This window comes from Triplophysa dalaica, chromosome 22, assembly GCF_015846415.1.
Source record: "Triplophysa dalaica isolate WHDGS20190420 chromosome 22, ASM1584641v1, whole genome shotgun sequence".
In the NCBI taxonomy this organism is placed as follows: Eukaryota; Metazoa; Chordata; class Actinopteri; order Cypriniformes; family Nemacheilidae; genus Triplophysa; species Triplophysa dalaica.
Window position 1 is genome coordinate 6,525,789 of NC_079563.1, and position 24,255 is coordinate 6,550,043.

General features: G+C 36.6%; 2 protein-coding genes across 2 annotated transcripts in view; both read left to right on the plus strand.

Moving 5' to 3' along the window:
- Nucleotides 1–7,692, plus strand: part of itga1 (integrin, alpha 1) — a 44,231-nt gene extending 36,539 nt beyond the window's left edge. Inside the window, exons 18-30 of the mRNA XM_056737366.1 lie at nt 89–199; nt 968–1,044; nt 1,897–2,023; nt 2,231–2,311; nt 2,389–2,465; nt 2,563–2,652; nt 2,884–2,992; nt 3,414–3,527; nt 3,615–3,719; nt 3,811–3,921; nt 4,015–4,110; nt 5,329–5,442; nt 5,555–7,692. Of these exons, the coding sequence (XP_056593344.1) occupies nt 89–199; nt 968–1,044; nt 1,897–2,023; nt 2,231–2,311; nt 2,389–2,465; nt 2,563–2,652; nt 2,884–2,992; nt 3,414–3,527; nt 3,615–3,719; nt 3,811–3,921; nt 4,015–4,110; nt 5,329–5,442; nt 5,555–5,623 (1,281 nt within the window). The 3' untranslated portion in view covers nt 5,624–7,692. The remainder of the gene's footprint in view (nt 1–88; nt 200–967; nt 1,045–1,896; nt 2,024–2,230; nt 2,312–2,388; nt 2,466–2,562; nt 2,653–2,883; nt 2,993–3,413; nt 3,528–3,614; nt 3,720–3,810; nt 3,922–4,014; nt 4,111–5,328; nt 5,443–5,554) is intronic.
- Nucleotides 7,693–9,141: 1,449 nt separating this feature from the next.
- On the plus strand, nt 9,142–23,900 carry LOC130412193 (integrin alpha-2). Its single transcript, XM_056737367.1, is given in 31 exon segments — nt 9,142–9,382; nt 10,577–10,700; nt 11,096–11,199; nt 11,391–11,482; nt 12,417–12,531; nt 12,612–12,739; nt 12,819–12,967; nt 13,046–13,196; nt 13,612–13,765; nt 13,884–13,957; nt 14,063–14,201; nt 15,021–15,166; nt 15,528–15,671; nt 15,769–15,972; nt 16,083–16,213; nt 16,293–16,453; nt 17,810–17,958; nt 18,088–18,142; nt 18,145–18,197; nt 18,282–18,364; nt 18,704–18,845; nt 18,940–19,026; nt 19,218–19,294; nt 19,387–19,470; nt 20,608–20,710; nt 20,826–20,936; nt 21,164–21,274; nt 21,954–22,067; nt 22,163–22,252; nt 23,103–23,219; nt 23,312–23,900. Coding segments are annotated over 31 exon segments (3,522 nt in total). The 5' UTR covers nt 9,142–9,339; the 3' UTR covers nt 23,399–23,900.
- Nucleotides 23,901–24,255: the final 355 nt, after the last annotated feature.

Consider the following 24,255-nt stretch of genomic DNA (forward strand, 5'->3'; position numbering starts at 1 on the left):
TGTCAGTTGCACATTAAGGATGCTAGTGAGCGAATCAATTTAGAACCATTTAAGAACCTTTGCCAACATTTTTATTGTTCCCCTACAGGATAAACTGGATTTCAGGGATCCCATTATGGTCGTGCTGGAATTCGGGTTAGCGGATGAGGATAAAGGTCCAGTCCTGGATGGGGAGTTACCAACATCAATTAACACGACTGTAAGATGCCTTTCTCACTTTCCTGCTGTATAAGTTTGTTTATTGCAGAGATGCTGGTGTACAGTTAATAGAGTGTAAGTCTCGAGGGCATTGAGCACAATGTTTACCAGCCCAGAAACCGATAAACCGACCGCTACAGTTATAATGCTCATTAAAAAGAATGAGCAGATCTGGGTGGCTCGGGGTCTAAACTAAATAACAACTTCAATTTTTAGAGGTTCACATTATTTAAAATTTTAGGGGGCAGTTAAAGTGAACAATTTTGGGTGCGTTGGCTAAAACAATTTCTGAAAAATACTTACATAGATAGAACAGTTTATAACATACAGTCAATTGCGGTCACTGAGGACAGCTGCATGTTTGTTATATAACCCAATGTTTTCTCAAGTGTTTATATCTCTTTCTCTCTCTACACGTACACACTAATACCCAAACAGAGAGCTTAGCATGCAGACAATGAGATAAGATTATCTGAAGGAAGAGTATGTTTTCCTGGAGACATCAGCCAATGTTACTCCCTCAACATCTCTTCACTTTTGTCTACTTTGTAGTAAAAGCACTGAAGCCAGAAAGCAATTCCTGACACAGAGAACTTTGAAAAACATTTGGCGTAATGCTTGTTGCAATTAAACATTGATAGGAAATTCCATAAAACAGCACACATTTCTTAAAAGCTTCAGATGACTCATTCTTATAATGACATAATGTAGATCGTTTTAAGGGTCGTTCAGCACATCTTTTTTTTCTTTATGTTTTTCTTTATTTTAGATTACTTTGGTCGACTGTGGAAACAAGGACAAGTGTGTTGCTAATCTTCACCTCAAAGCCACTGCTGACCTTTCAAGGTATTGTTAATAGATTTTATCGTTGGATCATTTGAATCTTTATATGATCATATTGCAGCCCATTTATTAAAGAATACCTTGGCCGTGTTTTTTTTTTGTAGAGTAAAAAATTCATAGTGTATTTTCCGTCTGTTTATTACGTTTATAGCTTTCTACTGCCCTCTTGTGTTGAATTGAATCAGCAAACCAGTTTTTTTGAATGGACAGAACCATGCTAAATGCAATAGTTTACTCAAATATAACAATTCTGCATTCATTTTAAATTCACGATTAAAAAAAAACACTTTTGCCTGAAAGGTTCCTCTTGGTAGAAAAATGCGTTTAGTCTTTACGAAAAGGTAAGAAAGAAATGAGCTTATAAGAACCTTTGAGTAAATGGTTCTTCTATGGCATCACTGTGAAAAACTTTTGTAACACCTATTTTTATAAAGTACACATTTTAGTGGACCGCCCACTTTAAGATTTTGAGCCCCCCCCCAAAAAAAATACATTGACCACGTTACTGTTTTGATGAGTCTATGAGGTCCTCAATTCTATACGATGAAAGAATATTGTGACCAATCCTACTTTCAACCACAGCTCTAAAATCTTGTTTACATATTTTCTCATTCAAACGAAACATAACTGGGCTGTGTCTGGTCACACAACACACACAAACAAATGATGTCATTTGAGATCTGCAGCAAAGCAAAATATGCATTGATTGTAAAAGAACATCTACAGTAAATGAACTTAAAGCATGATTCATGTCAGCCTACAAAACTAATTGGTCTGGGAGGCAATGAAAACAATACTTGAACACTGGATGTACATCGACTGAATTGAGCATCTCTTATTGATTTATTTCTGTAGTCTTCTCATTAAGACCAAGCAGGAGAAGTTCTATGTCAACATCGAGGTCCATAATAGCGGAGATAATGCTTACAACACCAAGGTCTCGCTGAGCCACACAGATAACATCAACTATGTCAAAGTTGAGGTGGGTTTTGCTATGTTTATCAAAGACATTTTAATAGTTTACACATAAAACAAGAAAATATACGATTAAAATATATCTTTCAAGTATCAGTTTTGAATGGAGCAGAAGTATCAATATTTAAATATTTCTTATGATCACAATGCTGCTTTATTTTGAGTCCACCTGTGGTATCTCATTTTTATTTATTTTCTTTATCACTCTTCGCAGCCTAAGGAGAAGGATTGTGAGCCTAATAATACCAGAATTGTATGTGCAGTTGGATATCCTTTTCTCCAAGCGAATAAAAAGGTAAGATTCGCCACAGCTATTAAACTACCATTAAAAATGAATGCTTTTCGTTAATTCTGTTTGCGTTCATCCAACAGGAGACATTCAAAATCCAGTTTGAGCCCAATCCTTCTAATATTCGTAAGGACATTGTTATCAATGTTACTGCGACCACGTAAGAATGACGTCCATCCATTTTTTTCTGTTTTGACACACGGGTAAATTATGAAACGGAAAAGTGACGTTTTAATGTCCATTTTTATTTTTTAAAGTGATAGTGAAGAGCCAGATTCTGAACTGAAAGACAACTTTGTGAGCATCGTCATCCCTGTGAAGCATGAAGCCAACTTGCGGTTCACTGCGTAAGTGCCGAAAGTCACATTCACTGCTTTATATTTATACCAACCTACAACAAACTGTGTCGAACTTAAACAAAAGTGCAAGAACAGTGAAAAAAAATGTTTTGTGTTTTTTAATGTTTACTGTTTACATAACTATTATTCACTCATTCATGTACAGTATAAATCAATTCATCACATGTGGTGACCTCTTGGCTTTGACTTTTCTTAATGTTTTTTATACGTCTTCTCTAGTAACAAGCATATGAAGGAGGACTACATTATATTAAAAGAGAAAGAGAGGATACCCAGTGTTTTCAACCACACAAGCGTTATCGGAGATGAGGTTAAAATCAGCTACACGGTAAGATCCTCCTGGTCTCCTTCGGGTCCTTGTCCTCTAGCCATTGATGTGGAATAAAAGAGAGAATAGATTGAGGAATTCAAAAAGAGAACTGTGTCTGTTTCCGTAAATTATTCACGGAACATTTTGGTATGACTAGGAGTCATCTTGGAAAAAAGAATCTGCCTTGTGTCCGAAAAAACGCTCTTCTTCAATACTTTCAAAATGACTGAAACTTTAATATGCAAAAAACAGTTGGCGAGAAGGTTGTCAGCTGTTTTGGCTGAGATAACAGAGCATGCATTGCATGGATGCTATTACATCCCATGAAGCACTGGGAACTAAAGCACCAAAATTCAAAATTTCAATTTTGGATGCAGCGCTTGTTTGGATTTTGTGGGTATTTGCAATCTAGATTTCACTCCCTGACTTTACTCAACAGATCGAGAGAGACAAAGAAATGCTGACTCCTCCACTGCAGCTCACAATAACGTTCCCGTATCGCACATCCGGAGAAAACTGGCTGCTGTACTTCACTCATCTCACACATACAGCTGTGAGTGTTTCCTCAATTGTATTATCGGCACAGATAAGATTCACCCTTACTCAACACTACATCAACTACCTCATTTTATGCTTACAGAACATCCAGTGTGATACCAAAAAGTTGATTAACCCATTGAACATAAATCCTGACAAGCCTCACACGGTGACCTCTAAAAAAGAAACTTTGAGCATTTATCTTTTGGTGAGTAAACACTCCTCTGGATATGAATGAGTACAGTAGTAATGAAAGATCAATGCCAAAAAACTAGTTGATCTTTTTCTCCATCGTTCAGAGTTGTAAAGAAGAAAGAAACCCCTGCAAATCATTTAGCTGCTTCATCCCACCTGCAGACTTCAACCAGATCAATGCCACATTTCGAGTGTGGAGACCTACCTTCATCATAGTAAGACCGTCTCGCTCGTCTTTTACATGCACATCTCAATATGATGTAGTAAAACACATTGCTGATGGCATGTATCTTTTTTTAAACCTCTAGGGAGAATTTTCCAGCATCTACATGGCAGTTGATGCTTCGCTCCAGAGTAAAAACACAGAGCTGTTTGTGTTAAATGAGAACATTTTGACCCGAGAGGTATGTATGATAACGGCTCTGGCTTTAGAATTATACATGGGGTGTAAAATATGGACTTTTTGCGTAAATGAAGCATAGTAGCTGGTTTGTGCTGGTTTAAAATGGTCATGTGCTGGACCTTAGCTGGTCATGTGCTGGTTTAAACTTGTCATGTACTGGATTAAGATGGTCATGTTCTGTTTTAAGATGGTCATGTGCTTGTTTAAAATGGTCATGTGCTGGTTTAAGATGGTTATGTGCTGGACCTTAGCTGGTCATGTGCTGGTTTAAAATGGCCATGTGCTGGTTTTAGCTGTTCATGTTCTGGCCTTTAGCTGGTCATGGGCTGGATTATGCTGGTCATTTGCTTGTTTTAACTGGTCATGTGCTGTATTAGGATGGTCATGTGCTGGGCCTTAGATGGTCATGTGCTGGATTAAGCTGGTCATTTTCTGGTTTAAAATGGTCCAGTGCTGGTTTAAACTGGTCATGTGCTGGGCTTTAGCTGGTCATGTGCTGGATTAAGATGGACATGTGCTGTGCCTTAGCTGGCCATGTGCTGGTTTGAAATGGTCATGTGCTGGATTAGGTTGGTCATGTGCTGCTATAAAACAGTTCTGTGCTGGTTTAAAATGGTCCTAAACCAGCTCAGGACCATCTTAAACTAGCACAAACCAGCTACCATGCTTCAAAACCTACTTTACCATCATATCCTGCTTTTTCAACAGGGACCAGTTCAATTCAAATTATAGTCCTATAGCGCTTTTCACAGTTTTGCATTGTTGCAGCTTTAGATACAGTACATACTAGGGATGCACTGATATGTAAATTTGGCCGATAATGATAACCGATAATTCTTTAACATTGGAAGCCAATAACAAATATATTGTCTGATATACAGTATCTACATATTAATATAGAATTCCCTAACACAGTTCCCACAAAAAGGGGACAACTGCTTTGGTATGAAAACATTCAACAAGGTGACCGTTAGTTCTCCTTTTCCCGGTGACAATCATGTACCAAACCTTGTTTACAATAGTTAATGATTCTTTAAGCTTCAAACCTTTCTGGTATATTTTTTTATTTAGTCATGACGTCTCACAGTAAGGGCTAACTAGACCACACTAACCGGATAAGCCTTACTTACCATAAAACAGCTGAATAAACCACACTGACTGCTAGTGTTCCTACATTTTGTTTTGAAATCATGACTGTTGGTACTGTTTATCTTCACAGGTCAAGATTCAAGTGACCAAAGACATACGAAGTGGAATCCCACTGTGGATTATTATCTTGAGTATTCTTCTAGGACTTTTAATACTTGCTCTTGTTATCTTCGCTTTATGGAAGGTAAGTATTGTTATTTGTGTTAAGTTAGCTTCTCCCCTTTGACTTGCACATGTTAGGCTAAATCATTCGCCCATCCACTGTCATATTGAATGATAAACACGTTTTTCTGCAGGCGGGATTCTTCAAGAGAAAATCAGTAGAAGACATGAAAGAAGACATGAAAGAAGATATGAAGGAATAGATTTGAGGCCCACAGATCTTTAGATGCCATTTCTCAGGTCAACTCATACGACACAGCCAGCAAACATCATCAAGATCACATTCATCTTTCAGAAATCTGATGATCACTGTACGTCGGGGTTCACAAAAGATCTCTACGTCTTATAGTTGACCAAGGAGAACTCAACATTTTGCTTGAATCATCTTCATGTCCTCAGTGCAAAATTCAGCCGATGAGCCAAATGTGAAGTCCCGCACCTTGAGATTGGTAAACATGTTGCCAAATCGTCAAGCTTCCAAAGCAAAACACAGGAGGTCCATCAACCAAAAAATAAGGTGTAACTCAGTTAGAGCGTGGCGCTAGCAACGCCAAGGTCATGGGTTCGATTGCGGGGATTGCACATACTCAGATACAAAAGTTGATCAATGTTAGTCGCCTTGGATAAAAGCTTCTGCCAAATGCATAAATGAAAAATAAATGTATTAATAAAAACGACATCCCACCAGCCTACAAAAAAACCCACATATTTATCCGTCATAAGCAGATCTCAAGAACCGGTCCTGACTTTAAACACCAAATCAGAAACATACCTTCATATGGAGATCTGTTTCAATTTAGTTCTAGAGCTTTTTTAGACACTGTACAGAGATGTTTTTGAGTTCAAGCATTTGTTTTTTTTATTTGTATTTTGTCATAGGCTTATAAAAATCGGCACATTCCTTTTAGTTCACAAAGTAGGTTTTTGGCACTGATGTTTTTCACACTTTTTGTCTTCAACCGCGAATGAAAGACTATTTGTACTGTAAATGTAAAGCTTATAGTGTATATAAAGTTATGTTTGCAATATAATGATAAATGAATTGCTACATAAAAGCGATTGCATCATCCGTGCGACACCCACAGTAGCTTACTGAAGACATTTCTCAGGTATTCCAGATATCAGATAAGTGTCTGGAATCATACAATTGGACAGTCATTTACATTTCATGTTATGTTCTTGCCATATGTAAATATCAAAAAAGAATTACTTCACCAAACAAGAAATCTCAAAGGGTAAAAGTGCCCAAAAATAAAAATTCTGTTGTTTAAATGTTTTTCTTCTAATTGCTGTAGCAAATAAGATATTATAAAGAATCTTGAAACGTAGTACATTGTCAAAATGTACTTTTTTTACCTTTAAACCTCACAGTCCCTGAAAAAAGTTATAAATATAAAATGATCGTTGATTAAAGAAACGTAAAAACACTGTACTTCTTGGCAAAGAATAAAAATCATCAAACATGGAGATACGAGGTTTCAGAAAGACAGCAGAGATATTTATGTTACAAGGAAAACCATACGTGTTTGAAACGGCATGAGGGCGAGTGTTATTCCTTAAAAAGAAATAAAGACATTATTTTAATCTATGGTCCCTTAGGGGAAATTTAATGTGAAATACTATAGAAACATGAATCACAAATTTAGCAGAATGTTGCCGGTAACTAAACACAGTATGACTAAATGACAGATATTGTATGTATGTATATGAGTGCCTTAATGTAATGCAGTGGGTCTATGAGTATTAATTCTGCATATCTCCGACACCCATTCAAGTCTTGATAAATTATGAATACATTTATAACTGAAACAGTAAGCCAATGTTTTAACTGTTAAACCAAAGAAACTTTGTGGCAGAGATATTTTTATTCCCCATTCGTGTCTAAAAGCAATGTTTCAAATCATTGCATCAGGAGTTTCAGGGGAAGTTGTTTCTTTAGTCACGTGGTACTTCATTGTACTTCATTTTTGTCGCGTTTCACTTTTGGCTAAGTTCCACTGTTGTCATTTTATCACCGTATGTTTTCTTTATGATTTACATAGTTCCTGCCAGCAATGAGATTCAATTGTATATATGATCAGTCAGTGTTCATGTTTCATGCACATATAAAACGTTGGCTATGTCAGTCACTCTGCTGTGAAGTTTCTGTGTAATGCACTGGTTTGTCATTTTGTACATACTCTTCAGCACGAAGCTAAGAAGCATTGCACAAACTGTCCGAAAAACATGCGCAGTACAAAATAAATGCTTATTTTCTAATTTCAAAAGTTAATGAGAGATGTTTGTGTGTGTTTTCATTTATATACTGTAGGAATATACAGTATAGACGGTTTCAGCGGTAACAACATGAACGTTATGTGGTCCAAACATCACTTCCGGAAGACCTCCACAAAGAATCTGTAACTGTTTTTTTAATACCATTAATAAAAAATATAAAAGGAGTAGTTCACTTCAAAATTTGCCCCATTCACTATCCATAGTAATATATATTTATGGAGAGTCAATGAGGGCAAATTATATATATCAATTCTAAGGAATATAAATTAAATATAAAATAAATTGTAATATTATGAGCAAACCCAGACCGGAAGTTAACTTCGGGCCAGCGTATGCATCAGATGAAACCGTCTATACTAAAATTATGTCATCCACATACTAACACACTATTTGTGTAACCATTGACAACAGTCTTTTATGATCAATAATAATAAACGTTTGAGGCATCAATAGAATAATAAAATTTTTAGCAAAATGGCTATTCCAGTGTAATGGATGTGAGAAAAAAAGATTTTTAGAGAATGCATTTGTTGCCAAAATATTGAATCAACTGTTTATATTTGACTAAACCCCTGATGATAGAGTCCAGACATCAGAAAAATATCAACCTATGTACGAATTTACTATTTTAAAGAGGGAAATAGTCATACGTTATGGATGTGACAACAAAAAAGGATTTACATTATTGAGAGACAATATACTTTGACAAAGTTCTGTGAATTGAAATGCACAAACCAGAAGCGCATAATACCAATCAAATGCAGAAGGGATGGTTCTCCGGAGACCATAAAATAGCTATTGTATTTTTTTATCTCATGTGCTGATTTTTGAGGAAAATGGATAATGATGTGACAATTCCAGTATGGATGTTACAATTCACTTACCTGTACAGTATATAGACATTCATGGGTTAAAAAAACACTGCTAAGTGTTTAAATGACCTATCAGTATGGTTTTCTATTTTCTAATTTATCTTTACATTTGCATTAAATGAATGAGGTGCCTAATTTGATTGATCTATAACAATAAAACAATTTATTCAGCCAGGAAACTTTGTAATAATGGGTATTAAAACAACTGAAACATAATGTACCCTGTGGCTTAGTACAGTTTCAGCAGCCAGTAAGGTTACATACAATGATCTGCAATAGGCTACTTCTAAAACATTTCCTGTTTGCTTTAAAACTATGTTAGTAAGGTAAACTGTCTGGGACATGATACCACTTAATCCATTGGGTTAATCATTGTTTGTGTGTGTGTGTGTGTGTGTGTGTCATGGTCTCCGGAAGACACTCACACTGAAGACATTACTAATCCATTTAACCCCGCGCCCTCCTTACACCAGCCCACACTCATATCCGTCCAATCAGAGTGGACAAAAAGAAACTTTTTATCTTCCTGATTTAATAAAATAAAGAAACATACAATTCTAAATTAACTTAATTTTGTCATCTGCGTAGTGACAGATGTACATTTCACATTCCGGTCATTTGTTAAATAAGATATGTTAAAATACGAGCAAATCTGATCTGGTATACGACCACATCCTTCTTTAGTAAATTTAGTCTAGAGCCATTGCGGGTTGTTCCGTATGACTGTGAGACTGCAAACATTAGTATCTGCTGTCCTTTCTCAATAAGCAATGGATCAAATGGATAAAGTTTGGATACTGCTTTTCTTTCAGAGTGAGTACCCGTTGTATGCATGTTGTCTAATGTTAAATCATTGTTTATATTTTGCAGTGTAGTATTTCTTTTCACAAAAAAAATCTGGTTAAAGCATGGACATTCTCAAAATGTCAACAAATACGTACTTGAGTATGTACTATAGCTGATTAAATTTGAAACAAAAGTTTACTGTTTTGTTTTACAACTTTTTAACATATTTTTGAAATGTGGTAAAAATGTCAAATCAGAGATGGAAGATGGAAACAAGTCATTTTTTGTGGCACTTATCTCCCAGAATATTAACTTTTTTATGTTTTTTTTACGTGTATGATTTCATAATGAAACTAATGGCACAATTTAGAAGTGTATATATCTCTTACATGTCAATATAAATCTGTCCATGACTAAAAGTTTCAGAGTTTGCAGTGAGGGTGTGTTGAGGGTGAAGTCTAAAAAGGGTTGGGTGTTCATACTCTAAAGAAATCTGTTAAAAATAGGGCACAATATGCTGTATTAAAATGAAGGAATATTCTGTATTCATTTTAACCGTTGTTTTACCTGTATTTTACATTTTGCACTGCATTAAATTGGATTTTAGCATTAACGGAAATGTCCAACAAAAAAAGGAAAATGTCCTGGTCATTTTCTGCCAGTATTATCAATTTTTTTTCCGGATTTCTTTTTAACAGTGCACCTTTATAGTAATCATTGCTTTTTTAAGTATACCGTGTTGATTAAACGGAAAGAATCAGTAACACTGTATTTCAATAATTCATTTGATATATTGATACAATTACAAGTAACTTTAAAATGTCATGTCACCCACTATAAAAACATTCTGTAAAAAATGTAAAAGAAAATTCTGTTTTTCTGTTAAATTACACCTTTCCCCTGTTTTTCCTGTGAATTTGCAGTCTTGTGCTGTAATTTTACAGTTTTGGGCTGTATTTCAAGTCGAAATCTAAATTCTGTAAATTACCGTTTTTTACCTTATTAAAGTATTAGCAAACTGTCTCTCTATCATCTGCTAACACTTTACTATGACAGTCCCTCAAAAAATATATTTTTTATGACTATAAGTTACGTCTGAACTACCTCTAGACCTAAAATGGCTTATCAAAATAAAGTGTGACAAAATGACACAATACCGTATGATACTGTTTGAGTGTGTGTTTGTGTAAAACTAGCCTAAAGATGTATCCTTTACTATAGGTGTCTGCATCGCTCAAACTCAGAGTTTTAATGTGGGGACTGAAGGTGCTCAAATCTTCTCAGGTCCTGCAGACGAAGAATTTGGATACAATGTACAACAGTTCAGCAACAGTCAAGGAAAATGGTAATGGCATCCATTCACACCAGAAACGTAGCCTTCAAACTCATCTACTGGTTTTCACACTGTGGTTATGGCTGGCGTGCCATCATGTGTGTTTAAATGTGACAAATGAAGATATATGAAACAAAACTGTCATTAGAAATAAACAGTGTCTGATTCTGACGTTCAGACTAATGTATTTGAGAATCGAGACAAAGTACGTCATCACATAAGTGGTAAAAATGAAACATAAACTGTCTCAACAACTGAGACATGAAACTAAATGACTTATTCCTGCCTGTTATACCAGGAACTAATGCAGTAATGAAACAGATGCTTTTGACATCTTCCAGTACTCAAAAAAAACACTTATGTGCTGTAGTTACGTATCTAATGTCTTTGCATTTATTCCCCTTCAGGCTGCTGGTGGGTTCTCCCTGGAGTGGATACCCTCACAATAGAAAAGGAGATATCTACAAGTGTGGGATCAATAGTGCTCTCTGTGAGAAACTAAACATTCAAAGTAAATCTCTTTTTATTTTATGTTAAAATTTACTTTTAATAAAATAACCCTGAACCCCAGCAATGCGTTGTAGTCATTAGGAGCCTCAAGTTTCACACCATTCGACAACATCAAAGCACCATGAAACTGCCTCTTCTATTTTTAAGTGTTGAATATGTGCTCATCTGTTGACAGTCTTTGTCTCTTTGCAGACTCTTTCAGCATAGATGGTGTGCAGAGTGTAAACATCAACATGAGTCTGGGCCTGACCTTCATTCCAATAACTAAAGCAAATGCATTTATGGTAGGACGGAAACGCTTACCGAAAGTATACTTTGAATGCCATTCTACCACAGCCAAATGTGGCACTTGGTGTGAAAAAGACTGCAAGTGCACATTCAACATTTGACAACGTCATGTGGCAGGAAAGAGCAGATCATTTCGTGTCAGACAGCTTTTAGACATGATGAATGATGGTATTTTTAGACCTAAACAGTCTTGAAAAATAGTAGCAACTTACAATTTCCTAAATTGTTTCACCAATAGAGTCTACTTGAAGTAGTCAATAGAAACAAGTGAGTAAATTTGGATATTTTGAAAACCATTTATTCACCCACATGTCATTCAACACATGTATATGACCCTTTCTTCTGTGGAACAGAAAATTATTTTGGGGGGGAAATGTCTCAGTGGTATAAAGCCCATTAGGGATATAGCAATATTATCGCAATAGCAAAACTGTCTCAATATTATTGTGGTCACATGACTGTATAAAACGATAGGTCTTCCTTACATAGAGAATTTAGAAAAAAATATAGATGCTGCCTGTGGCAAGGTCCCTTTGATGCAATTGTTTTATTTTATAAAGGGGATTTTTAGGTCATTTGACCCATCTCATACTATAACACATACCTCTAGCAACAGTTACGATTAGAGGATAAAGAAAAGAGGATGTTTACGGCACGTTTCCAAGTCATCATTTGTCATTTTAAATATTGTAATAAATATCGTACCTTGGATGTTATAGCGAGGTATTATTGTACAGTGAGATTTTGATATGGTTACAACCCTAGTGTCCATACAATGGATGTCAATGTTTTTTGGGCACCAACATTCTTCAAAATATCTTCTTTTCATTTTAGGGTGAAACGTCCATTTAAAACGTCTGTTATGTGACAGTTTTACAAAAATACCTTCAACAAATGAGTGGATTGAGTATTGTATCATGTATTTTTCAGACATGTGGTCCTCTGTGGGCTCAGACATGTGGCAGTCAATATTTTTACCCAGGAATCTGTGCTGAAGTGAACTCACAGTTTTCTCCTCAACCGGCCTTCTCACCAGCTATTCAGAGTAAAACGACACATTTAACAGTTAACTTTTTTAATTTTAAGAAGCTTACAAAATGCTTTTTATAATAATTTCTATTTCAGCGTGTGGTGGGGCAATGGATGTTGCCATTGTTTTGGACGGATCAAACAGTATTTACCCTTGGCCTGATGTCAGAAATTTTCTCACAAAACTTTTGGAGAATCTTAATATCGGACCAGATCAAACTCGAGTGAGTTCTGTATTCCTGACCTGTTTTCAAATAGTTGACTTTCATGACCTGATTTCTATTGTATATTGTTTGTTTTTAGGTCAGCATTATGCAGTATTCAGAAAATGTGACTACATACTACAAATTTAGCTCTGAACAAAACAAAAACAAAGTTATTTCTAATGTATCCGATATCGAACAGAAAACCGGGCTACAAACAAACACTTTCGCCGCAATTGACAATGTCAGGTACACTATTCCCTTCGATGTCTAAAAGCAGCCTGATTTTAATTGTATTTGAGCTAATATCAAATGTTTGTGTTTCAGAAAAGAGGCTTTTCGCCCAGAAAACGGTGGCCGTCCAGATGCCTCTAAGGTGATGGTAATAGTTACAGATGGAGAATCTTTTGATGGTAACAGAGGTCAAGAAGTCGTTGACAGATGTAATAAGGATGGCATCATTCGCTTTGGCATTGCTGTGAGTGAACATAAACTATATTCTTTTATTTTCAAGTACTAAGTTTAAGTATTATTATTGATGTAAATGCGTTGGCCCTTTTAAAAGGAGTATTCAAATAATTTTCCTCATAATAATAATTGCACCAACCAAACTCTAAAAGGTGCTTCAAAAGGTTCTGCGACAAACCTTTTGGTTCCATAAAGAACCCATCTGAAGAACCTTTCTGTTTCAAAAAAAGTTCTTCGTGGCAATAAAGTTTCTTCAGATTATAAAAAAGTAAGGGAGAGATGGTTCTTTAAAGATCCTTTGAATGAATTGTTCTTTGTGGTACCAAAAATGGTTCTTCTACCGCATTGCTGTGAAGAACCTTTAAAGCACCATTATTTTTAAAAGTGCACAGCAAGTAATTATTCTCATCTTTGAATTCACACAGATTCTCAAAGCAAGTGCAGATATTCAGAAATTCGTCAAGGAGATTGAATTGATCGCTAGCGCCCCTACAGAAAACCATATGTTCAATGTGTCATCGGAGCAAGCGCTTATCAACATTGTAGGAACTCTTGGGGACAGAATATTTAACATTGAAGGTAAACATTCATCTTGTATCCCAGAACGCAATGGGATATACGGTATACCGTGGGTCTTACATCGCTTTGAAAAAGAGAGGTTACATCATATTCTTTCCTATCTTCTATTTTAATCAAGGCACCAGCCAAGGAGAAGATTTCCAGATGGAAATGTCCCAAGTTGGATTCAGTGCACACCAGACCAATAAGAAGGTGCCCATGACTGATATTGTGAAGTATCTCGGAATCTGTTGATTCAGCATCCAAAAATAACACATGATTCAAAAGAAATGCTTGACCATAAACCATATCCTACAGAATGTGATCATGTTGGGTGCAGTCGGGGCATACGGTTGGAGTGGAACTGTTGTCCATCAGGATAGGCAGAAATCACACATTTTCCCTAAAAAGGCTTTTGAGGACGTTCTGAAGGATAGAAACCACAGTTCATTGCTCGGTGAGGAAAAATAAGCCAGAGTTATCTTAACAATAGAGTTAATAGTCTTTAACGTTTTCCTCCACAAAAGCATCACAGCAGGATATATGGTGGACTATAAATGTGTCATTATATTTGCAGATTGGAAAGCTCTTATCTAAAGCAATTTACAGTTCTTTCAGATGCACATTTATCTATAGTATGTGTGTACTAAGGATGTAACGATATTGGCTTTTTACTTTCCAGTTATTGATGCCGAATTACTTGTATAGCGCTATTATTACGGTATCTATTTAAATGAACAAATAATGCTATCAGTCTATTTAATACTTATAAGCTTTCCTCTAGCTCAGCGGTAAGAGCATTGAGCTTTCAACGCCAAGGTTGTGGTTTCGATCCCAGGGGATTGCAAATACTTAGAAAGAAAATGTACAGGATAATCCAATGTTCAACGCTTTGGATAAAAGCATCTGCAAATTGCTAAAATGTAAATGTAATTACACCAAATTATGATTATATGGATTAGAGAGAGAGTTTGAAACTATTGTGGCTCTTTCCAACAGGCCCCGAAATTATTTACGAAATTGATGATGTATTGTATATACAAAATGAACACAGCATCGATAGTCGTGGTTTTTAATATCACGGTCCGTGTCAATATAGTGTATGTTGTGACCCCCCTAGTCTGTATCCTGGAAATGAAATCCACGACCTTGGTTCTGTTAGCCTTGCTTGATCAGTTGAGCAACAGGAACAACACACCTTCCCAACACTCTTAAAACATCAACATTTACGTATTGGTCTTTTCATTTTGATTCATTTCCCTGGCTGTCTGTTCAGGTTACTCTGTCAGCACTCTAACAGACGGATCTTCTGAGTTTTATGTGGCTGGTGCTCCTCGTGCCGTTCATAGAGGACAAGTTGTAGTTTACACCATTGACAAAAAGACACAGCCGTTTGTCGTATATTCACAGAACGGATATCAGGTACGCTCGATTTTCTGTTTACTTATCTCCTGAAATCACTTTGTGTTGACTTTAGTAGGTTGGTGGTATTGGGGGAGGAGTCTCATTCTAGGTAGCCTTTAATTGGACAAAAATGTTGATAGTGAAGGATGTGTCATTAATATTTGTTCTGTTTTCTTGGAAATTTTAAATTTGTACAATTATTTATTTGTCAACTTTTAGGAGTAAACTGGAATATAAAATACCCCTAAGCTAATTGACACATCCATAAAGGTTTTTGATGTCATGGTGTTTTAAACGTTGAAATAATTGGTTTTTCTATATTGATTTTATTAGATGGTGTTGTAGGGTAATATGTATTTGACGTGCGTGTGGTTTGTAGATCGGGTCTTATTTCGGCAGTGTTCTCTGTCCTGTTGATGTGGATGCTGATGGTGTGACTGATGTGCTGCTGGTTGGAGCTCCAATGTACATGAGTGAAGAGACGTTTGAAACAGGGAGAGTTTACATCTTCTCTATTACTAAGGTGATATCCAGTAGAAACACTGTCCATTCATCAATAACTCGATAGCAATTTCAATTTGAATCAAATGAAATGTCTATAATTCAATTCTTTTCCTCAGGGCACTTTAAGCAGCCAGGGCACTTTAGAGGGTTCCTCCCCATTGCAGAACGCTCGGTTTGGAATGGCCATCACTGCCGTCCCAGATCTGAACCTGGATGGTTTCAGTGATGTGGTGGTCGGTGCTCCTCTGGAAGACAACGGCCAAGGAGCCATTTACATCTACTATGGAGATCAAAAAACCATCAGAAAGCAAAGCTCACAGGTAGAATGCCCTGTTGACGAATGACGCTGCATGACATATGGGTCGGGTTGAGCAGATGGAATAATGAAAACTGAATTTACATTTTAAGCACTTGTGTTAATGTTCTTCAGAAAATACTTGGATCCAAACTAGGATCAAAAATTAGGTTCTTTGGACGTTCATTACATAGCCGTGAAGATATGAATGGTGACACAATCCCTGATATTTCAGTGGGAGGATATGGGATGGCTGTGCAGCTCTGGTAAAGGGTCTCTGTGTATTTAAAGATCTCGGAAATTATTGGTTTGGAATTGCAATGTTGACTGTATTTCTGATCTCAGGTCAAAGGCAGTGGCGTCTGTCATGACAACCGTCTCTTTCAACCCTGAGAAGATCAGCATTCTGAGTAAACCCTGTCTGTTTGGTGGAAAGAGGGTTTCTTGTTTTGTTGCTAAGGTCTGTTTCACGGCAACGTTCAAACCCTCAGAGGAGGGTTCAATAAGTAAGTAAGCTTTCTATATATTTACGTAGTGATCAATTTCCAAATTCCCAACTCATACATTATGTTTACAGTAAAGGATTATTATTTGTTCAATATGGATGAAGGACACATACTCCATTCGGATGTATTTCCGAGTGAAATGGGAAACCAAATGAGAAAAATAGTGAGCATGGCTTGGGTTTTCCACTGTTCTGATGTATAAAAACAGTCGATTCATTGTGAACTATTTATATTATATTTCATTTGTATTCATATTTTATAGTATATTAACTGTATTAAATAAACAATTTGTTGAATGGGACATGTAACTTGCCGTGTTGCATTTTAGTTTAGCCGAAGCTCTTCTCAGGGGTGGATTGGTACTTTTTTGCCAAGCCCATCACAACACACACACCCCTCCGTTTGCGACTGCATTCCTCTTCCCCTGTGTCGGGTCTGTTTGCTTTTGCGTTCAAGGGGTGGTTCCCCTCCGCCGTTTGCGATTGTGTTCTGGTTCCCCCGGTATGTTTGCGATCGTGTTCCGGAGGCTGCTCACATGAGCATCCCACCGGGAAAACTCTTGGTGCTCCAGCCAGTCACCCCTTGGTTCTTGCTTCCGTGACCCAATATAATACTAACTCGACAAACTTTTAACTTGGTAGCTAATGTAATTAACTAGTTCTTTTGCTTGTTATCAGAAATAATCTACAGGGACTCTTTTCTTACTCTTTTCAGTGATAATTAACCCCAAGGATAATTATTTGCAGTTAGCCATAAAAATAATATTGGTCATTGTTTTGTTTCATGGTGACTAAGTTCACTCAAATAATCCAACAAAAGTTGATATACAGGATGTCTAAGTAATTTAAAGGTTTGTGCTATGCTTCAAGTAGGATGCCCTTTTTGAGCCTACACATGAATTCTTTGGAACACAGACTTACGGTTGGTCTCGTTTGAAAAAAGAAAAGTAGCTGATTATGGCAAAAAAAAAATCACACACGCAAAAAAATTCAAATAAAGGTATGTTGTTAGGTTTATTGTAAAAAATAAATTAAAATAATTTATGTTTTTCTTTGATTAAAAATCCATAAAAAAATATGCGGGTCGCAAGAGGATAACAAAAAATCTAAGCACACTCTTTATAGAAAAGATTCAATTACTCTCTATACATAAATTATACGAAAAAAACACCAAAGAAATCTGTATTCTAGAGTCTTAGACCTTTCAATGATACATAGTTTGTCGTGATTCGATTATAAATAACATACACAATATTGACGCAAGCTAGGTGTCCCGTATACGGAACGGGTGACAGTTAACAGTCTATGTTATGAGATTACTCCTTAACTTGCATATTTTCCTTCTCGGTTGAAACAGATATCAAGTACAATCTGACTCTGGATGCTGACCTACAATCATCTATAGCCGTCTCAAGAGCTCAGTTTGATAGCTCAGAGCGTATTACCCAGAATGCTGTTAGTGTTTCTAAAACAAAAACGTGTATCGATCATAACGTCAATGTGCAGGTTAGTGTTGTCCATTTATAAGATATCTGTCTATATTTATATAGCTGTTTAGAATACACATTTACATTTTATGCCCTATTATAAAACACAAATTACTATTAATACATTTTAAATGTAATATGTCCATAGGATACTCCAGATTTTGTCAGTGCAATTGCATTGCGGGTGGACATCAGCCCACAGAATCAGATACCGGCCCTGTCCTGGATGCATTCCGCCCTAAAGCGTGGGAATTTTTTGTAAGATTTTACCAAATTTATTAAAGTTTTACCAACATTTCATTTTAAGTATGTACACCTTGCTAAAATGTTCTCACTGCTTAGGTCCCTTTTGTAAAAGATTGTGGCTCTGATGACATATGTACTAGTGACCTGAAGCTGACTGTGAAAGCTGATGACGTTCCAAGGTAACATTTTTTCAGACAAATGTTGTCTTCAAACAGTTCAAATTGAATTCAATCTAGCTATGAAAATCCCAAATAGTCTGACGAAAATTGTCTTACAGGAAGTTCTTAAAACTGTGCTTTATTTCTTGTAACAGACTTTAAAGATGTTATTGGAAATATACTTTAGTCAACTAGTAAATGATGACATGCATTTTGGACCATCCCTTTAAGAGTTGAGATGGGGGAAATAACCTATTACTACCAGGAATGGACCGATATGTTATTAAAGAACCCTGAAATTTAGACCTTGCCCAGTCTTGTATGCAGTTAGTTTAAAGACCTTAATATTGTGTTTTGCAGTTCATCCTCACTGCTAGTGAGCCAGGAGAGAAGAAGACTCTCTTTCACAGTGACCATATTAAACAAAAAAGAAAATGCATACAATACAAGACTATCTGCAGACTTCTCCAGTAACCTGTTCTATGCCTCCTTCACACCACCTGTACGTGCATCAGTTTCACATATATGTTATCAGTTCAAATCCCTATTTATATACAGACCTTAATCTTATTTGTGAAACATGCTTGTGTTTGTAGAATGACAACACAGAAGTGAAATGCACCTCAAAACAAAATTCACTTGACTGCCAAGTTGGATATCCAACCTTGACAACAGGGCAAACAGTAAGTGTGTGTGCGTGTGTGTGTGTGTGTGCGCGCGTCTTCACAAATATCTTACAAACATCTTGCCTTTAAATATGTTATAACAGCTACATAATAATATATGACAACCGCTTGCTTTAAGATATGTTGAGTAGACATTTTAGAGAGTAAATAAATCTTGTAATGTATGTGCGTGTGTGTTTGTTTCTCAGGTATCATTTAAGATCAGCTTTGACTTTAACCTGAATCAACTACAAAAAAATGCTGTTGTGAAATTTGAAGCAAACAGGTACAGAATGCTGTCACGTTAACACATTTCCTGCTTTAAATTTTTGAAGTTACGTATGTGATTTGTGAATAATCATGAATAATACTCTCCAGTGACAGTGATGAGGAAGTGACATCAGATAACAAGGTCTCTGTCGTCACCCCAATCCAATATGACTCTGAAATCCATCTCACCAGGTCAGAGTTCAATCTCTAAAAATCAGTTATGCTGCCAATGATGCTGACCGTGTTGTTATATGGGCCAATTTCATGTCCTGTTATACTTAATGCAGGTTAAAGCGGGCGTAACACACAGGGTTTTTGCCGATCTCATTTAAATCTTGAGTACCTATAGAGTAGTATTGCATACTTCGTATCTTCGAAGAGAATTTAGTTTGATCACATTTATAAAAGATAGATACAGCTATACGATCGTTTCCGAAAACATTCGCCGCGTGCGGGGGGGAGGGGTAGGCTGAACTTAAGCATGTGCAAACCCATTGTCAACAAAACAGACATCAGTTTCACTCACCGCATGTCCGGCATCTTTTAGCGCTGAGACGGCTCCATATATCAGTTTCAAACGATCTCCAAATCCAGCGTTATATCCAGAGTTTATGTAACATTCATCACCCAAATGCAGTGAACAAAAAAACACATGAACTTCGCGACCGTATGCTCTCTTTCCTGCTTAGAAGTGAAAGCAAAATCTGTGCATGCTCCGATTCCTGCTCTCCTTGCTCCCGTGTGGCCGTGCCGCTTGATATTCTGGGAGAATTGTCCAATAAGGGACTCAGAGAATTTGTTACAAAACAGTTTTATATGTTCGAAAAAAAAACGTTTAGAAACCTGTGCAATCGGTGGGGGTGTGTATCGAGCACAGAAATACTTCGTAACACGCCCAACTCGTTTTTTGACAACTTGACAACAAGTACGAGAAGACAGCACGTTTAACATTGAAACAGCATGAAACACTGTTGCACGGCCACTTTAAACATATGGAATAAATAATAATGGTCATACTGGTTTTATCACAGTGTAGTAACCATGTTTTCTGTCAGATTGACAACTAAGGTAAAACTACGTTTTCCTCATAACACAATAGTAAATGTGGGGTTACTATGGGTTTTACTACAAACCAAAAAAACATAAATATACAAGCCTTAATAATTATTGAAATGCCTACATTTATTGAAAATGAGCTGCTGCAACACACTAAATCCACTCAGAACAACTGACCAACCCCTTTAGCAACCCTCCGGCATCATATTTTTAGAGTTTGGTCAAAAATGTAGTCATGTTGTTATTTTCTATGTTCTCTTTATATTTTAACAGAGACATGAACTTGGATTTCTGTGTGGTTGGAGCGGAACATCAAGTCAAAAATACAGTCTCTGAATTTAATGACATCGGCCCTCTATTTGACATCTCATTAAAAGTGAGTAAACTCTAAACTATATATATTTAATATAATATACTTATATATAACACGTATTTGACTTTAGTCACTCCACGTATGTTGTAGTGCAGCTTTAAACAGAGTCTTTCCGCAGGTTTCAACTGGAACCTTACCGATCAACCAGGCTGTTTTGACTGTCTCTCTACCCACCAGCACCAAAACTGGAAATCCTCTGTTGTATGTGACCTCAGTCAAAACTGCACTTGTGAGTATGACTTTGTATTAAACTAAACGGTTACCAGTTACCAGAGGTTTTATTGAGCACGAAAATACTGTTTTCATACAGTAATGCTACATAAATGTAAGGGTGTTTGACATGAAACACAATGTTATCAATGGTTCAGAGACTATATTGATGGACATATTATGTTAACTACCCATCATGCCTCAATCTAAACGAGACTACATTTAAATGTTTAATTTTTTGATCAGGTTGGAAATGTGCAGTGTGACGTCAGCAGTCTGGTTGACCCGTTGAAGATCAGTGAGAAAACACACACTGCCAGCTTTACTAAAGAGAGCTTTAGAGGAACAAAAGAACTGGTTAGTGTGTGTGCAATGTGTGGTCCCGGATTCCTCTTAAACCCTACAGAAACCAAATGCCCTCCATACCAGTAGTTTTTTGGTCCCAATATGTAAAACAGTTTATAAATGTTGTTTATTTGAAAGTTTTCTGTGATAGTTGAGTTTAGGGCAGGGGTTCTCAACAGGGGGGGGGGGGGTGGCCTACAAGGGGGTCCCAGTTGACAACCAAAGAGCCCTCAAGACGATAAATAATAAAAAAAATAGACAAAATGAGGATTGAAATACATTTTTGAAAAAGTAAAAACCAATATATGTCTGATTATTTGGCCATTCCCAGTTAAAGTCAAGCTTTAAAGTATTTTATCGGGAAAAAGTTTGAGTTTTTGTGAGTGGAGGGAGGGGGTCTTTGAATATTGTTGAATGCAATGACGGCCTTGGAGTCGATAAGGTTGAGAACCCCTGTTAGAGGGGATACAATATACAGTTTGTACAGTACAAAAACCATTGAAACTCAACATGTGTGAATGTGTATGTTTATATGTAATTGTACATAATACACAGCAAAATCACCAGTGTTAAAAAAAGTCAAATTAACTCTCACAGTGTATATATAATCTTACATTTCGACCTTTATTGACACTGGCGATTTTGCTGTGTACGGGCATTCTTACACCAAATTACACTTGTTAATTTCCAGAATTGTAAGGCTGCAAAGTGTGAGCCCATGACTTGTCGTCTCAAAGACTTGGAAATGAAGAGCAACTACTTTGTTAACATCACTGCCAGGCTCTGGAATGGCACATTTGCCTTTGTAAGCAGAGTTTTGTCTTTACTTAACCTTTCTTTATCTGTTGTTTCTATGCAGATGATGTGCTTATCTCTCTATCATAATGTGTTGTTTAATAGGCTGATTTTCAGACACTTACATTGGTTGGAGATGCTGAGATAGAAACATCTCAACCTGATCTCATAGTCATCACCCATAAACAACAACAGGTGTGTTTCATAACCTTCGTGTTCTTTTGATATAATCTAATTTAAAATGTAAGTTTATGCTGTGTTCGAGACAACTCGGGTATTGGATATTATGATGTAAAATATCCGACTTCCGACCTGAATCCATTCCAGTCAACCATAACCGACTTCGTTTGCCATTCCAGACGTTCACTTCTAGGATTGATATCTGCAATAACTGAAATCCGTTTTGTCTCAAATACAGCATGAGACCAACATGCATTTGTGCTGGTGGACCAGTATACCCTTCGCTAGGAAAACTATGCAAATGAGGTTCTGCCTTATTCCATCAAGCTCATATAGTTTTGGCTTTACACTTTTGGATCCGCTGGCAGTTGGTAAAGCACCAATGGCTTTTATTATAATAAGCGATATACAAATACATTTTGAATTAAATACTGGTGGGGACAGCAGCACGCCAGCTCCTTAAAGGTCCTTCTGCACAGTTTCATTTACTACATTGCAAAAAGAAGTTCAAGGTGCGGGAAATAAGTAGGTTATTTTGAAGACTGTTGGTAACTGAACAGTGACAGCACCCATTGACTTGGTTTTGTGTACATGCAATAAAAGTGAATGGGGTCCAGTGCTGGACAGTTACCAACATTCTTCAAAATATCTTCTTTTGTGTTCTGCAGAAGAAAAAAAAGTCATACTGGTTTGAAATGACAAGAGCGTGAGTTATTAATGAGAGAATTTTCATTTTCGGGTGAACTATCACTTTACCATCTAAGGATTCTTCCTCTTTTACAAAGGGATTGTAATGTTTTAGGTTTGTGATGCCTGCTTGGTCTTCATTAGGTTTCATCTCCTCTTTTCTGATTCTATATTGCAGATAAGAATTACAGTGAGTAAAGAAGGAGCCAGTGGAGATGTTCCCATCGGTATTATCATAGGAAGCGTCATCGGCGGGCTCATCCTTCTTGCTCTGGTTACTGTGATTTTGTGGAAGGTATATTTATCATAAACTGAACAACTAAAACTATACAAAGGTTGTTTTAGAGAAATAGTTAAAAACTGTCTATCATACTTATGTTTCGCCAGCTTGGCTTCTTCAAGAGAAAGCAGTTGCCACAGAAAACTGAACAGGAAGAGGCAGAAGAAGAAGGGCTGCGTGAGAATCCAGCATAACAGGATATAGAGTACACACTGCCCTTTCTGGATATACTGGAATTAATATATTAATACTCCTTCAACAAACTGGGAGATTTTTAGTCTACTATAAATTGTATGTACCAGTTGCACAAAATGGTACACACAGTCCTGTAAGGTTTAACTGATATTCAGTTTGAAATTATTTGAGAGTGAAATCCAAACCAGTCCTGCAGCGGGATTTTATTTCAAAACATCTCAGGATTAAACCTTTTAAGCATTTGCATTTTTGGCTTTAGTTTGAACAGATCAGGATGGAAGCATGAACGTCTGTGCACGCATCAGAGCAGAGTTATGTTTAAGACACGACACAGAACCTTGAGAAACCTTTGCCTGAGGTTATATTCTTTGTTTGCGAATCTCTGTGTCATTCATATACTCGTTCTAACATGCCTTTAGATGTACAAGACCGATTTCCATTTAAATAAAATTCTGGATTTCTTGCTGATAAACTGTATTTGTTTTGTACATATATCCAATAAATACAATATGTTATGTAATAAAAACTCTTTTCAGTGCTCCCTACAGAAGATCATAATTATGAAAGAATGTTATTTTTTTTAACTATGAACAGTATAGGATATTTGTTTTTTAAGTTAAAGAGTAATGTTTTTAGTTACTCATCATGTTTATTTTCTGCAGTTCTAAACTGAAACTAAATACTCCGCCCCAATTGACAGGCCCCTGCACGTAAACAAGGACCCAAATTCCACAAATGCTCCTCCTTGTGTTGAACGTGTTATGGTCATTTGTGATTACTTGGAAGGAATTTTCACCCAACCACTCCCCTGCAAAAAATCCTCCATATGTTTTATGATGATAAAGTGTCCTTTATC